General features: G+C 38.8%; 2 protein-coding genes across 2 annotated transcripts in view; both read right to left on the bottom strand.

Annotated features, from left to right (window-relative positions):
* Positions 1 to 17,916, bottom strand: part of FMN1 (formin 1) — a 423,214-nt gene that overhangs the window by 24,156 nt on the left and 381,142 nt on the right. The window contains 2 exon segments of the mRNA XM_037834370.1: positions 4,363 to 4,512; positions 16,703 to 16,754. Coding sequence (XP_037690298.1) covers positions 4,363 to 4,512; positions 16,703 to 16,754 — 202 coding nt within the window.
* Positions 10,551 to 11,051, bottom strand: LOC119532200 (centromere protein S-like). The gene has a single exon (XM_037834371.1). The coding sequence runs from the start codon at positions 11,049 to 11,051 to the stop codon at positions 10,638 to 10,640; it is 414 nt and encodes a 137-aa protein (XP_037690299.1). The 3' UTR covers positions 10,551 to 10,637.

Raw genomic sequence — 17,916 nt, forward strand, 5'->3', positions numbered from 1 at the left:
AGCCCCCAACTCCTGGTCCTAAAGTGACCTGAGGAGTTGGGAGCTCTGGGGACATCCTTTGGGATAACCCCCACACCAACTATTTGCTGTCAGGAGTATGGCAGTTGCATAATTAACCATAACAGTTGCAAGTAATATACTTTTTTAAAAATCCTGTTGGTATTTAGTTGGACAAAAAAAAAAAAAACCCACAAAAAAACAAAGCAACTATTTTATTTATCCATTTCTCCACCGTGTAAATTATAGCTGTGTGTGTAATGAAATTTCTTATTTGTATTTCACATAAAATTCACCACACTCCTTATTCACTTATTACTTTTCCATTATGGGTTCTTTAAGTGGCATTTTTAAAGTTTGCCTTGGCTCTGGGTGAATTATTTACCAAAACTTTATTCCTGGAGTCATGAATCCCCTGGGACTTCTTTACCTTTTGCAAATTTCACAGCCCATTTTGTGGGCAGTGGTGGTTGTAATTTGTGGCCTATATTTGTGCACGTGTGGGCATATGTGGGGAGCAGTCAAAAGATATTCTGAATGGTAGAATATTTTGTAACGAAGTTGTCCTCTATTTCAGAGTAATTAAACAGCTCCCCTCACCCCAAACGACAGAAAATGAGTAAAAATTAGTCAGTAAAGGTAGTAGCAAAAATTAGGTTACCTCCTTGCAATTGCGCATATGCTTTGACAATCTGTTGACTTAGTAGGCAGAAGAAATGTGGGGAGCAAAAATTCATTGCATGTCTGGATATCAAGAGACACAATACAAAATAGTATGAGAGTTGCATATAGATGACCAGAGGGAAATATTTTTTTGTGTGTGTTTATACATGGTCTTGAAGACCAATATTAGTATTTTATGAGAAGAATTAGGGAAGTGAGGCAAGGGAGCTATACACATCTACCAATTTCAAGAGGGCAAAGACAATTTTCCCTGCTCCCAAATCTCTCCTACAGTCAATTTGCAGACATTGGATTGAAATGTCCTCTAGGACAGTTCCTAAGGAGCTCAACAGCAAAGGTGAGGGGCATAATCTCCGAAAAAGAAACACGTGGTTCTTTGGAATATTAGAAAAGAAGCTTGTAGACTCAGAGAGAGTGCGAGCTAAGAAGAGATCATAGCGATCATGTGGTTCCTACTTCATCCCAACAAAGACATTGTACAGATGTGACAAACAGGTTCCCGAGGCAATTAGTGATTTGCTCGATACTGCAAATTAACGGCAGAATGAGGAAGATAAAAATGCTGATTTTCAATACTCTGTCCATAGGTCATTTTTACCCTACTGAGCACTGTCTGTACTCAGAAGAGATAAAAGAAGGACTATATATTTTAATGTGGGATGAGTCTTAGTACTAGGGGCAGCATGGGGCCTGGGCCATGCACTGGAGGTCTAGGGAGATGGGGCACCGTGGCTTTGTGCCTGGGTACGGAAGTTTGCTATTCTGCCTAAGATTATCTATATAGTATGCAGGTAAATCACATTTCCAGTGAAATACTATCAGAATTGTGCCTGATGCCATCTTAATGACAGGGTTTATCACTCACTCACATGGCACAGAACACTGTAGACTATTTATACATCATATGCATGTTCAGAAACTGTTCTGGGTTTCATGAGGGGAAACTGTTACCTTGTTATGAAGATGAGTCCATCTCAACTTTGAATCAAGCTAACGTGTTTTCATGGAAACCACGCTAAGCAGACAAAGAGGTAAATTTTCTCAACCACCTAAAATTAGCCTCAACTGGCCTACATTAGTTTTCAACACTTCTATTTCATTTGGAAGTAGTGTTAAAAAAAACAAAAACAAACCTTTGCTATGGAATCTGTCCCTTTCAAGATACTCTTAGTGCTTATCCTTTCCCAATGATCTTTGGCATTTTTAATCAGCCTTCAAATACATTTAAATCAAGTGGATTAAATTTCTTCTGATGGCATCCAAAACTATAGTTTTCTTTTCTAATAATTACAAGTAATCATGATTTCATTTGGTTCTGGATTTTATTTTTTAGGATGCCTTTGTACTACTTATTTTAATGATGTTAGGATACTCTCCTGACATTTAGTGTTGCTGGGATTTATTGGGTTTCTGGGAAAAGTATACCTTAAAATGCTAATATCAAACATCATTAAATAGGTATCAAAACAAAGCAATCATCTTGCCTGTCATTTAGAAATAATAGAAGAATTTGAGTAAATTTACTTATTTTATTACTAAACCCCTACGCAGATAGAGCACAATTTTAAAAAAATCCTCACTTCACAAGAAAACCCTGGATATTAGTCAGTTTGTTTAACTGAATCAGCAGTAATATACACATGTGCTAACATTTCTTAAATAGACTTTTTCTATACAAGCTTCCAAAAATATTTTATTGGTCATCATTAGCTTTCAGAGGTGTTTTAGGTTGGAAACTTTGGTGATCCAACTCACAAAGCATGGTTGGCATGGAGAGACCCCTGAACTGCTAAATAAGAACGGAGACGGGCCTTGCGAAGTCATGACCCTTCTAAAGGTGTTGGTTTACAGAGTGTGAAGCAGGCAATTTGCCATCTGCACCCAGGAAGCACCGCTGCAAACGCCTGTGGCTGCGAGTGAGAGAAAATGTCATTCTGAAGGACCCTTGGATGCCACTGCCACAGCAGACACAAATCTGTTTGGTCCAACTTCATCAACGGAAAACAATTCCTTAATTCTGAATAAAGTTCAGTATTACAACATTGGATTATGAAATGAAAAGCAATTAATTACCTTCTCTGCTTTGAGTGTGTGTGTGTGTGTGTGGAGGGGGAAATGTGGGGGAAGGACCATTTTATAGAGCTCCAATTTCAGGGACAAATTCAATAAGGACTATGTTTAAAATCTGAGGTGCAAATTTGTAAGCAAAGGCTGCCCATTCAGGGTCCATGGTTTGCTTTCCCAGCCTTAAGATGCACATCGATTGCTGACTGGCCAGCTGCTGTCTTGTTACAGGAGGAGGGGCTTGGCTTGACTACTTTCATGAGGCTCACAAAATACAAAATTTATTCTAAAGAAGCTTAATTTACCTTACTCTAAAGGGCTAAATAAGTGATTGCAGAGCAAGGACAATGATTTGGATGTAAAGATCTTCAGGATTTTTTTCATGTTATTATCAGTATGAAAAATTTCTATTTTTTAAGACCACAACTTTTCTCTACTTCAGTTTATCTATATAATGGGTACAACACAGTTCAATTGCTATGTTCCCAGGGAGATAATGGTAAGAAGATGTGTTTATATACATTTTTTTTTAAAGCTCTTTGACTTTGTTGGAAAGAACTTTTTTTTAATTCCCTGAGGAAAAAATTTAGAGACGTAGTAAATAATGGGTCCAAATCTCTAAATTTTTATTCCCTTAAAAACAGCTTCTTCACGTAAAATACATTAGTGTAATTTGTATGTGTGTGTATGAATAAATTATGTATAAATCTTTCCTCTGACTACAAAATGAAGAACAAAAACATTGAAATTATGGAATTTCAGGTCTCAAAGCTCAGTGAAATATAGACACTATAATTAAATAAACCATTTTTCCCTTACTTTGTACAATTTTTTTGTCTCCTTCCACTCTAGTCTGAATGACAGCCCTATACATCTGTTCTGCAGGAGGAGTAGTAGCAAGACCTGTTTGAAGTTTAAATCCATGACACTCTTTATATCTCAACAGCAACCTGATCAAAACAATGATCAAGCAAAAATGCTTTTTTTCTGATAAAAAGAAAATTCAGTCTCTCTTAAAGAACACACACGCACCCATACCCACATCCCACATTTAGAGCCAAGGTTTTTCTTCTACCCCCAACTAATAAAATCAGGAGGCCGCAATGAGGCCAAGCGGCATGCAGTTTGATGTCCTCAGCAGGATACGGGGAGTCAGAAGTGGCGCTGTAAATCCAGTGTGGGGGCTTCAACACTGTGTTAAGTGTGGCCTGAGTCTCAGGGATTTCCCTTTGATGCAAGTTCAGTATATTAATGGGAAAAGCATTCACTTTTATTTGTCTGTACTGTCTGCGACAGCAAGACTGCCTAATTTAGATCGCCAACATGAAAATACACAGAGAAGCAATCTGTTGCAAATTAGCACAACTCCCCTTTCATTTACTAGCTAGTAATTGGAAGGGGTTAAGAAAGTGTAACTTCTTGGATCTTGTGAGAATCTGCTCGTGTGGACAGCAAGCCTTCACCGAATTTCCCTATGAGCCTGGAGACAATAATCTTTCCTTGATGCCCACTTGATCTGAAAGAAATGCTGACATCTGTAAAATACAGGAGCCTGCTTTGAGAAAGCAGTTTCCTAGACTCTTGAAGGGAGCATCGATGCCTTTATTAGAACCTTACCTTTCTTGAGATATGTTCTTACTCTCGCGTTTCCAAATCGTCTTGAAGTCACTGCAGAACTCGTACCACACCATAAACACATAGTCAGGTGCGATCTCCTTCTCACCAGGCTTTGGCTTCATCCCAAAATATCCTACCGTTGTTTCAAAACTGTAAAGGGTAGGGGGGGAAAGGGAATGAGGTAGAAGGTGAGAAATTGTTGACAGCAAAACCCGTTAGTGGGGAGGAGAAGGGACAGTAGGGGCACTTTCTCACGTGTCTGCTCTTTAACACAGGAGCCCAGGCTGGTTGTTGCTGTAGCTTATACTAAACTTCAGAAAGCCTATTTGCCCAAACTGATTTGCCAAGAATTGCAGATGTGTTGGGGATTTTTTTTTTTTTTTCTGGGCATAATTATCTATATAAACACCAACATGGATGTATGTAGATGAAACCTTTTGAGTTTGGTCTTCATCTCATGTCCAAGTCATTTACCTGCTCTTCATTTTGTGTTTAATGCTTACATGTAAGACTGATGACATATTGATTCTGTAGCATTAATGTGGTCAGTTACATACATCCCTCTGTTCCATCAGTAGAATATTTTATGGAAAATCAGGAGACTTGCTCTATCCTTGTCCTGACAGACGCTGGCTTTGTAACCTCGGATCAATCACTCAGCACCGGTGACTCTCAATTTTCTCAAGGGTAGGAGACTTAGACCATATGATCTTTAAGAGGGCTAACATTTTAGAGTTTGATACTGTGCGAGAATATAAACCATGAACATACAATAACAGACTTAATTGTGGGCACAGCAAGGTTTGGATGAGGACCATTTCTAACCTTGAAAAATGATCTCTGCTCTGGCTAGAAAACAACACAGGTTTTCCAAACAGGATCCCTCGATAGCACTAAGAACCTCCCAGCCTAGTTCACGGAGGCTCACTGCTCACCAGACTGCCCAGGCCTCCCAAGCAGCCCTTCTTGGAGGCACTAGTCTTGCAGCAATTTACAGCACTGAACTCAGCCCCCCTCCCCAAACCCCCTTCCCTAGCCTCACAAGCTCATTTGCCGTGAGCAAGAACACTTAAATAAATGGCCCCCTTTTCTAAGGTGTTGAAACTAATCAAAGCAAGAACGGCTGGCCAGGTTTATTACCCAGTGCTCTATCATCTGTTCAGATACAGCATTTTTTTTTTGTGGCCATCCTGAATACAGAGTTTCTAATGGAACTCTATTCCATGGTGACTGTAAAACTCTGAAGCCCCATTACTATTATGGAGCATACTTTCATCTCATTCTCAGTTACTGGGCAATATGTATCTCATAAGATTTTATCACATTTCACAGATGAACTGTTAATTGATTCCATGGCTATGATTAGGTGAGATCCAAGCTGGAGCTGCAACTCTCAGCCCCATAAATTCTTTGTGCTTCTGTAAATAATAAATCTGTTTTTAATGCAAATTAAAACTACTGGTATGGGAATTTTGGCTTCCAGTTATTAAAAGGAGTGGAAGTGTATAAGGGGAAAAAGGCAATAACTGCAGTAATCTCCTTGTCTTTTATTAGAGAAGTTGTAGGTTTACAGAAAAATCATGCCATCAAATACCGGGCTCCCAGAATATACCACTCGATTTTGAACACCTTGCATTGGTGTGTTTGTTACAATTGATGAAAGTACATTTTTATAATTGTACTACTAACTATAGTCATGGTTTAACTTAGGGTTCACTGTGTTGTGCAGTCCCATTGATTTTTTTAAAATTTTTACTCGAGTAACATACATACAACCTAACATTTCCCCTTTTAAACACATTCAAATATATAATTCAGTGCTGTTAATTACATTCACAATGTTGTGCTACCATCACCATCATCCATTACCAAAACTTTATGATCAACCTAAATAGAGACTCTGTACATTTTGTGCCTTACTTCCCTATTCCCTACCCCCACCCTGGCCCCTGGTAACCTGCATTCCAGTTTCTGACTCTATGAATTTGCCTATTTTAATTATTTTACGCCAGTGAGATCATAAAATATTTATACTTCTGTGTCTGGCTTATTTCACTCAACATGATGTCTTCGAGTTTCGTCAGTGTTGACACATGTATCAGAAGGTCAGTCTTTTTTATGGTTGAATAATATTCCATTGTATCTATATACCATATTTTGTTTATCCATTCATCAGTTAATGGACACCTGGGTTGCTTTCATCTTTCAACAATTGTGAACTCTGGTGTACAAATATCTATTTGAGTCCCTGCTTTCAATTTTTTTTTGGTTATATAACCAACATGGGATTGCCGAGTCTCATGATAATTCTATACCTAACTTTCTGAGGCAGTGCCAAACTGCCTTCCACAGTGACTGCACCATTTTACATTGCCGCCAGCAATGAATGAATGTTCCTATTTCTCCATATCCTCTCAGAACCTGTAATTTTCCATTTTTTAATAGTAGCCATTCTAGAGAATGTGAAATGCTATCTCATTGTGGTTCTGATTTGCATTCTCCAATGGTTGATGATATTGAGCATCTTTTCATATGCTTATCGGCCATTTGTATATCTTCTTTGGAGAGAAGTCTGTTCGAATCTTTTGCCCATTTATAAATCGGGTTGTCTTTCTGTTGTTGAGTTGAAGGATTTCTTTATATATTTTGGATATTAAACCCTTACTGGATATGTGATTCCAAATATTTTTTCCATTGTGTAGACTGCCATTTTACTTTCATGATAAAATCTCTTGAGGCACAAAAGTTTTCAGTTTCCATGAGGTCCGATTTATTTTTTTCTTTTGTTGTTCGTGCTTTGGATATAAGGTCTAAGAAACTATTGCCTAACAAAATGTCCTGAAGATGCTTCCCTATATTTTCTTCTAGAAGTCTGATAGTTTATATTTTCTTCTAGAAGTCTGATAGTTCTGGCTCTTATATTTAGGTCTTTGATCCATTTTGAGTTGACTTTTGTATACAGTGTGATCTAGGGGTCCACCCTCATTCTCTTGTAAATGGAAATCCAGTTTTCCCAGAACCATTTGTTGAAAAGACTATTCCTTCCCAATTGAGTGGTATTTACCCCCTTGTCAAATATCAGCTGGCCATAAATGTGAGGGTTGATTTTTGAGTTCTCAGTTTATCTCCATTTGTCTATATGTCTGTCCTTGTGCCAGTATCACACTGTTTTGATTACTGTGGCTTTGTCATAGGTTTTAAGGTTGAAAAGTGTGACACCCTCAACTTTGTTCTTCTTCCTTCTTTTTTAAGTATTTAGAGCTAAACATTTCCCTCTTGACACTGCCTTTGCTGCATCCCATAGGTTTTGGTACTCAGAATATTTCCTAATTTCCCTTGTGATTTTTTTTTAAACCACTGTATGTTGTTTACTTTCCACATTTTTGTGAATTTTCCATTTCTCCCTGTAATTGACTCCTAGCTTCATTTCACTGTGGTTGCAGAAAATATATTGTATGATTTCTATATTGTTGAGCTTATGGGGACTTGTTTTGTGACCTAAGATATGGTCTATCCTGAAGAATGATGCATGTGCCCTTGAGAAGAATGCATATTCTGTTGTTCTTGAGCGAAGTGTTCTATACATGCCTGTAAGGTCTAGTTGGTTTAAAGTATCCTTCAAGTCTTCTAATTCCTTACTGATCTTCTGTCTAGATGTTCTATTCATAATTGAAAATGGTATATTAAAGTATCCTACTATTAATGTAGAACCATCAATTTCTCCCTTCAAATATGTCAAGGTTTTGGTTCACATCTTTTGGGTCTCAGCTATTAGGTGCATATACAATTGTTACATTTTCTTGTTGAGTTGATCCCTTTATCAGTATATAATGACCTTTTTTGTCCCTCATAATGGTTTTTGAATTAATGTCTATTTCATCTGATATTAGTACAGCTACCTCAGCTCTCTTTTGGTTACTACTTGCATGGGATATATTTTCATCCTTTCACTTTCAACCTACTAATATCTTTGAATTCAAGGTGAGTTTCTTGTAAACAGCACACCTTGGGTCATGCCTTTTTATCCATTCTGCCAATCTCTGCCTTTTAACTGAAGAGTTCAATCCATTTATATTTGAAGTCACTACTGGCAATGCAGGACTTTCTGACTTTCTTCTGCCATTTCTCTGTTTAGTTTTTGTAAGTCTCATACTTTTTTTGTCTCTCTATTGTTCCATTAATGCCTACTTTCATATTTACTTGATTTTTCTGTATTGTAACATATTGAGTCCCTTGTCATTTACTCTTGGATATATATTTCATATATTTTCCTTGTGCATACCATGTGGTTAAAATTTAATATCAACTAGTCTTCGGTAGTATATACATATACTGTTTGTATACCCCTCTGTTCCTCCACTTTTTGTACTTGTAATAAATATGTCCATAAATATAGATTTTTTTTTTTTACTTTAATTTTTATTCTTATTATTTTTGTGTGTGTGGTAATGAAAATGTCAAAAATTAATTTTGGTGAAGGCACAACTATATAATGGTACTGTAAAAAATTGAATGTACGCTTTGTTTTGTATGACTGCATGGTATGTGAATATATCTCAATAAAAATGAATTTAAAAAATAAACAGGTTGTGCATAAACATGCCAGATAAACCAAAAGATTACATGAAAATCAAGTCAATTTTCTCATTTGGTTGGAGAACTTCATGTCAAAAGGTCCATACCAACCAGGTGCCCTCTACAACCCTCCAGCCAGGAGACACAGGTCCAGCAGACACAGGTCCCCATTTCTAGCCATATGTACACCGAGTTTTGGGAGCTGTAGAAATCTATAAAGATAACATGTGTAATAGCTTCTAATCATTTCCTTTTATTGTCACATACAACCTCACTGGGAGGCATTTTTAACCCCATTTCACTGATAAGAGCCCAACATTTCGAAAAGTCAAACAGTTTCTCGAGTTGCAAAACCAGGATGCAAATCTAGATCTGTGTGACCTTTGGAAAGCCCACTGGTATCTATTCTGTACACAGTGCTTGAGGAGGAGTTTAAAGAGAGCTTCCCCAAAATGAAACTAACCAATGCATCTTTGGTTGAAATGTACAATGAGGATGGAAGACTTTATGATCCACTTTTCCTTCACTGATGTGACACACTGTGTGTTACAATTATTCTCTGAGATCCAGTGATGAGTGATTTGCACAGGCTGGAGCCATTAAGCTTGAATTCAGTGCTTTTCTATGTCCACAGCTTAGCATCTGCATTGGAGAATCAGGCTTTGGGGTGTCTTTTGCTGACCAGACTTGGGCATGGATGGAATAAATTCCATCCAGAGTGCATGCCCTTTGCTCTCTCGCTCACCCTAGAGGCAGCACCTGGCTGTGAACACCACCTCTGCTGATCAGCAGCCTGATGACCCTGGGCAGGTGGTTAACTCCTTCAGGTTTCACTTTGCTCAGGAGTAAAATGGGGAGAATCAGATCTCCCCTGCTAGAGCTGTGAAGATTCAGTGAGATAATATGTGGAGCCCCCAGCATGACATCCAGCACACAGGAAGAGCTCCATGGGTACCAGTCCCTTTTCCTTACCTCTCCTGCCCCATGAGGGGAAAGGCACACCCCGGAGCTCTAAGAAACCCCAAAGAGAAGAGAAGACAACCAGACTGGGGCTCCTGACAGCATGGCTCACAAACCAAAAGAGAGGAGAGAAAACTGACTGAAGTGTTCTGGGGGAACTGTCCTGGATTTTCCTCTCAAGCAAAACTTCTGCCCAACAGAACCACAGTTTAACTACAAAATAGCCATAGAAAAGTCATATAAAGTGTGTTACTGGAGAAAATCACCTCTGGAAAGTAAAAAGAACCATTTCCAAACACCCACCTTTTCACCTTGTGATCACAGATGACTTGGGTTTAAAAACAAAACCAGAAGAGCAAAATAAATACAGCTTCGTTTATCTACTTTTCAGGGACTGTCCTTTAGCTTAGAAAATCATGTAAAAGAATGAGTATGATTTTTTGTTTGAAAAAGTTGGCCATGCTTAATTGCTAACACAATCTTATTAATTTCAATAGATACAATTTCCAATATATACCATTCAAACACATATGTTTGAGTAAGACACAAGAGAATCTTGCTTAAGAGTTCCAGTTCTCTTTTAAATTAGCTTTTGCAGTCAATGACTTAGAGAACAAAGCACAAAGAGCCCCCGGGCCTCCTTTTTTTTTTTTTTTTTTTTTTAATCTTCACTTATCCCTTCAAAATTCCCTTTGTGGCAATATGCATTTCTGGATGGCTTTTCCAAACAGCAACAGAGTTTAACTCTCACTTTCCTCGACTCCAACCTCTAGTGGCTCTCCTGCATCTTTGTTTCCATCCTCTAGCTTCTTTTTCTTCTTTGCCTTTCGTTCTAGGTTAAACTGAGTGATCTCTTCATTTTTCTCTGTAATGTATTTTAGCAGTGAATTACTCCTCCTGGCTAAGAGCTTCACATCCTCAGTGTTAATTGTGCTTCTTTTTGCATGTCTTGCAAACATTTCAAGGTCTTTGGCAAAAAGTTCACACCGTCGGAAAGTCACCTCTGAAATCGCTGCAATGGTTTGTTTGCTGAACTGCATCTCTTTGTCCGATGCAACTTCCTCACAAAGACAACCAACAGTGTAGTGAACTGCTGCCTTAAGCCTCTGTCGGTAAGAGAATTGCTGCTGCTCCTCAGCCTCTTCGCCCTCCATCTCGGCGGGCGGGCGCGCCGACCGGAACAAGCGCGCCCATAAATATAGATTTATCATTACTTTTTTTTATGTTTTAGCACCCGTAGTAAGAAATGGAGTGACATACCAGAAAGCACAATACAACAGTATTGGAATTTATAATTACCCAAATTGTTACCTTTACGGGAGGTCTTTATTTTGTTATGCCACTTTGAACCACTCTCTGCTGTCCTCTCCTTGAAGTCTGAAGAACTCCCTTTAGCACTGCTTGTAGGCACATCTAGTGGTGATGAACTCCCCCAGATTTTGGTTATTTGGGAATGTCTTGATCTCGCCCTCATGTTTGAAAGTCTTTCTGTCTATAAAACTTCACTGGCAATTGTTTTCTTTCAGCACATTAAGTATTTCGACCTACTGCTTTCTTGCCTCCAAGTTCCTGATAAGAAATCAGCACTTATTTTAATCAGAACTCCACTGTACATTGCTTTTCTCTTGTAGCTTTCAGAACTCTCTCCTTGTCCTCTGTATTCAACATTTTGATCAATATGTGATGGGGTGTATTTTTCTTCAAGTTCATCCTGTTTGGTGTTCTCTGGGCTTCTTGGATGTGCTTATTCACGTCGTATGCTAAATTTGGGAATTTCTCTGTCATTATTTCTTTGAGTATTCCTTCTGCCCCTTTCTGCCTTTCTTCTTCTCCTGGGACCCTTATAATGCATATATTGGTATGCATGATGGTGTCCCAAAGGTCTCTTTGGCTATTTTCAGTTCTTGTAATTCTTTTTTCTTTCTGTTCCTCAGCCAGACTCATTTCAATTGTCTTCTCTTTGAGTTTGCTGATTCTTCTGCCAGCTCTAATCTGCTGTTGTAACCTTCCTGGGAATTTTTCATTTCAGTTATTGTGATCTTCAACTCCAGTAGTTCCGTTTGGTGCCTTTTTAAACTTTCTATATTTTTGAGATTTTCATATCATTCATTCCTTGTTTTCCCGATATTCTTTAGTTCTTTCTCTGTATTTTCCATCATCTCCTTGACCATATTAAGGATCATTTTTTTTTTTTAAAGACTTTGTCCAATATGTTCATAGTCTTTTCTTCTTTATTAGCATTTTCTGGATTTTTTTTTATCCTTTTCCTTTGGATGGGCCATCATTCCCTGTTCCTTTGTTTGCCTTGTAATCTTTTCTTGCACACTGTACATTTTAATATTTAAAATGTTAACTCTGAGAGTTAGTCCCTGAGATGTCTTTTTTCTTCAGTTTGTAACCAGCTGGTGATATGACAGAGACTTCCTTGAGCATCAGGACCTACCATAACCAAGCAAACTTTTCACTGTCTTTGTAAATTGGCTTTGCATTGGCTGGTGCTCTTGGTCAGAGTTTAGCCCTCCTATCTGGAAGGTCAGCCCAAGATGAATGCAAAGTGCAGGGTCCTCTCTGTCTATTTTGGGTCCGTGTCTTCCTGGGCTTGTGCTTGCTAGCAGCCTTAGGGGTTCCCCTGTTAACAGTACTTGGAATGCCCCTCTACTTACCAAGAAACAGGCCTCCCTCTCCGTGTGTTTCCACGCAGGTCTTAAAGCTGGTAAGCCTTTACCCCACGCCACCTGCCTCAGTTGTTTCTTACACTGCTTTCATTGACTCAAGGGGCTTTTGCCCGGAGAACAAATTCTGAGAGGAGGGCATGCTGGAGAGGAGTTTCTCAGGTCAGTCTTTCCCAGCTGAAACATGGCCAGGGACCCACAAAGGGAGCACTAGCTGGCTCCACGCTGCCCTAGGAAGGGGCTGAGGGAGAGAGAAGGAAGGGCACTAGGAGCTTCTTCCATTGCTTCCCAAAGCTGCATTTTCTAGATTGGCCCTTTGCCTAGCAAATGCAGCTCTGAGGAACCATATGTCTTTCAGTCTCATCCACTGCCTTTGTCTGGGGCAGGTTAGAACAATGGTTATCCTCAGAGATGGGCCGCCAGGGATCCAAAGTAGCTAATCAAAAGCCATGATCAGCCATCGTTCAGCACCCTTGCCCTCTCCCTCACACTCACCCCCCTCCCCTCCGGATCTTGGGGAATTGGATTTTGATGTCCCTTTCTGGCACCAGCAAGCTACATCAGGAGCTGGACCCTACTGCTTGCTGCCACGAGAGTGGGGGATGGGCAACAGTAACCACCACGGGGAGAGCAACTGACCGGTACTTATCATAATTTACCAGCTGCTTCTTCCTGTTCTTCCTTGGATGCTTTACAGCGTTCTACTGTACTCTGGAGTTTTGAAATAGTTGATTCATATGTTCCCTGCCTGTTCAATAGCTGTTCTGATGGAAGGATTGATTCTGAACGCTTCCTAGTCCACCATCTTCCCACAATCCACCTGCAGTAATTTCTTAAGGGACACTCTTATAATTCCAAATACACCTGTTTGATTATTGGGACAAAACCAGTGTAGAGGAAACAAGTAATGCCTGCTTTTGCCCCAAACATGACTCCTAATTCTGTGGCAATCAAAATACTGATAAAACAAAATGTACATTTTATAGCATAAAGAATGAATTTTCATATAATATGAAAATTATATTGTTGCAGCATAGAAATATATAAATATAGAGTTATGTAACCTGTAGGAACAGGCTATAAATTTCTTATACAGCCAAGGAATTTTAGAACTGAAAGGGACTTACAGGTCACTGTGTCCAACTTTCTTATTTTACAGGTAAGAAAACAGAGACTTGGAAAGATCAAATGATCTGGGCCTAGAACTTGAGTCCCTTAATCCCCAGTGAAATGCTGTTTCTCCTCTACCATTCTGTTGTTTATTCTCATTAACTCAGGCATTTTAGAAATAAAAGTCATAATTTTTTGTTTCTACTTGAGACACAGTTGTCCTCTGTATCATACGTAATATACATAAACCCACTAGAGCATGTTATTTTCTATTCTTCATGTTCACCTTCCATACAGACACACACACACACACACACACACACACACACACACACACACACATATACATATTTTCATTAACAGAGAAGAAAATCCTTAACTTTTTCAGTTCAGTGGAACAAATTATCCCCTTATTCTCCAGTAGGATATAGTAGAGAACAGAAAGTACAGTTGTGCTTCATGGATCACTCCAATACCCCTGGCATTATTTTGAGACTAGATTGTGAGACCAAGATATTGCAAATACTGCTGGAGTTTCAGAGAGTCATCATTCCGGCATTGTTTGGTGGTTATCACAGAGCTGAGAAAAGCATGTCATCGTCTTCGGGGACTTACTTTTCCCAGCTCTAAACTGAGGCTAACCATGTACGTTTACCCACCCTCTCTCTGGGGATATGTGAGGCCCTGCTAGCTAACCCTCAAAAGGGGTGAAAACTAAAGGAAGTACCAAATTTCAGCATTTTTTCTCTGCGTGTTTTAGAAACTAAGAAAGCAAGTGAACCTCTTGAGTGGACCCAAAGTAAACAGATTCCCAGAGAAAGGCCTGGCTTTGGCACTCTGCAACTTTGACAAAGACAAAGGTTGCTCTGAGGATGTGCATTGTTTGATTTCAGTGTTACTACTTTGTTCAAGAAAAAGCTAAAAAAGCTACAATATGAACCTTTAGCTATCTGATAAGGTCTAGATTATTGTACTGTCCATATAAAACTCTTCCTTTCAAATTCAGTTCTGATTTACAGAATCAAATTCAGAAAATCTTCTGAAACTTGGGCACAAAACTGCTGATATTTAATGACCAGGTGAACTTTCCCCCAATAGACAGGAAAAAATGGAGCAAACATGCTTTTTGAAATTTCTATTTGTCAGCAGATGCCTCTAAAATAGTTTAAAAAAATCGATTCCTAATCGTATGTTTTATACAACTTTTTTTTTTTTTATTTCACTGAAAACTATTCCCTGATCCCTTTTCTCTCTGTTGTAATTCCTTGTCTGCTTTGCATTTTTTTAATTTGGCCAAATATTTTTTAAAGTACAGACAATGATGGTTTCAAAGTGCCCATAGCAAAGTGAACTGTTTAACTTTTACAATGATCAAATGCCAAGGCAGAGCACATCCACTTTTTGTTTTACATGCATGCCTTCAGAAACTGCTTAGGAAAAGCAAATATTCTTTAGCCTCAGGGTAAACTATTTCTCTTGAGAATAAAACATAAGAATTTACCAAATCTCACACGAATATTGCAACACTGGCCACCAACCTCCTTAAAGAGGGTAACCAAACAACTGTGGTTTCTACATTAAAGATGGGATCTAACATATTTCATGTATGACATGAAAGCTCAACTACCTTCACCACAAAGCCACGGAAAATGCTGACAACCAATATTTATGGCCCCTCTCAGCATAGTTAATGCACAGCAGCAGCCTCAGCCCCTCTAAGGTGGGCACCCTTTTCCTTATGCAAGAATCTTGAAAACGTATTAGATATTTACATCTACCTGAGCAGCAGCATTTCTGTTTGGCCTGATACCAATATGCCCTTGTTGATGGTCTCTACTCTACATGCAGAATACGTCCAAATCCCAGACCTACTAGTTCTACACACTGAGAAAGGAAAGCTTAACCTAGGGATAAGACAAACAAAAGGGTACAGAAATCTAAACAATATAACCATGTAATTGTCATGGTTTTCAGTGATTATCATGATAGGATGATAACCACTATTTAAGATCATGTTTGCCTCACCTTGCTTTCAACAGCATTTTTATTTTATTGGCAATTACATGGGAATAGGGCAAGATGCTGGCTCCTGTCAAAGCAGGGCAGACAGCACTCTCTATAGGTTTTCAGAAATCTCAGAAATTCTGGTTAGACACACTTTCACGTGATGTCAGAAGGAAAATGGTACATTTCTAGGGTTTGTTTACATTTAAAATTGTAACTGGGAAGCTCCTCTCCTCTCTCATTTGTAAAGCACACTTCTTCTTATAGTGCTGCCAGTTGCCTGCCCCTACATCATTTAATTTTCTAATACTTTTGGAGTTGGCACTAACAAAATTTATCTCAGTTCTTTGCCTGAATATGAGAATGCCTCAGCATCTACCTACCCACTCTTCTAAGAGGGAAGGTTATTGCCAAGTTGACTTACCTGCTCAGCCAACAAAAAGAAAAACCCCTATAGGATGATTACTAGATTCTGATAGTGGGATGGATGGTTTCACTCTGATGTCTGCTGAGAAAGGGAAGAGTGAGGAAAGGGCCTGATGAGGGTGAGAGGTTGGGTACAGGACCTCTGATGTCTCTTCCAACTTCTGAGAGTGTCTTCCATATAGAGAGGTCAGTCCCTTCTCCCCACCAGCCCCTGCCTTTTGCCTCCACCCTGGCCTGTTTACAGTATACTCTAGGATATGAGAAAAGATACCATGGGTCTCTTAGTTGTTTCCAATGGTTGGCTTCATCCAGTTATAGTGATAAGAAGGACCAAACTCTTCCTAACTTCCATGAAGTTGTTGAGGAGCAGAGCAATGGATGAGAAAGCAAACAGATGGAAACAGTGTCAGGAAATTTGTGTGAGGCATGTCAGTCACTTCTCGATTATTCCCTGCTTCCTGAGTTAAAGTATTCCCAAGTCTTGTTACAGTGCTTCCATTCCAGCTCACCAGAGAATTTCATTGCTCATGGATGCACAGTCTTAACAAATAGTGTCAAAAGAATGGCAAAAGAAAAAATTGGGAGCTGCTTACCTTTTCTGTGCATTTTCCAAGTGACTTTCTTCCATTTTATGCTCCTTTTTGGCTGTGAAAGAGAAATAATTATGATTAAAACAGTATTTTCCTCCCCCACATCCTTTGCTTATTCTTATAGCTTTGCTTGCAACCTTTTATTATGACCTTGAGTCTGGCATTCTGGGGTTGGTGACCCCTACCATACATCCTGGAGATAGCACTCATTTTGCTACCTCTACCACCACAGCTTTCTTGAGAACCGCTATAGCTGAAGGTGACCACATAATTTATTGTTCTAACTGGAACACTTTTGAGAGTGAAAGGGAGTGATATTAATAATTATACTTGGACAAAAACATAGACTGAACAGTCCTGGGCAAAATGAGATGTGCTCACCCCAGCATCAGCCAGCCTCTTTTTGACACTTAGCATGTCCCAGCACTTTCCCCCTCACCCCAAAACACAATGACCCCAGTAGCGTTTGTAACAGTTGTGCTCCAATGCAAACAAATTCATGGGAATCCTTGTGCACACTGCCCCATACTCACAAGCCCTTCTGGTAATCCGGGGAAGCCTATGGACTCCTCCCAATAATGTTTTTAAATGTATTGAAAAAAACACATAAGGTTACTAAGAAAATCTGTGATACTGAGATACAATTCTGAATATACAGATGAACCCATGCTCTGTAGGAACTATTAGGAATTTCATTTTCAGGTGACTTTTTTCCATATTAGTCTCTCTAATGAGAAGATAATATTTTTATGTATGATAATACCAGCCTTACATCTTAAAGATGTTTCTAAAAGTGAATAAAATATAAATTATTACTATAAAATATATAGTAATATTTATTACTATATATCATAAAGTAATATAATCTATATAAACTTAAGATTCTTTTAGTTTAAGTCTTCAGACATATAAAATGAATGAAAAAAAATGAGATCATATCTAGGGCCTGTGTTGTGATATTCCATGAAAGGTACCAAAGGATTTTAAAACATCACCACTTTTTCAAGCCTGGGTCTACCACTTATTAGCTGCTGTCTGTGAGTAAGACACTCATCACTAAATGCTTAGTTATTACCTCACTTAAGAGAATAGGTGAGACTTTAAGAATAGCCGCAGTGACTGCTCTCATGCAGCTATTATAAACATTGAATGAGATAATGCAGGTAAAGTGCTTAGCATATAACACATACTCAATAAGTGACAGCTATTATTAGTAC

This window comes from Choloepus didactylus, chromosome 4 (genome assembly GCF_015220235.1).
Source record: "Choloepus didactylus isolate mChoDid1 chromosome 4, mChoDid1.pri, whole genome shotgun sequence".
NCBI classification, from domain to species: Eukaryota; Metazoa; Chordata; class Mammalia; order Pilosa; family Megalonychidae; genus Choloepus; species Choloepus didactylus.

Excerpts from the sequence above, each read along its gene's own strand:
- LOC119532200 (XM_037834371.1), bottom strand. The coding sequence starts at position 11,051 with ATGGAGGGCGAAGAGGCTGAGGAGCAGCAGCAATTCTCTTACCGACAG.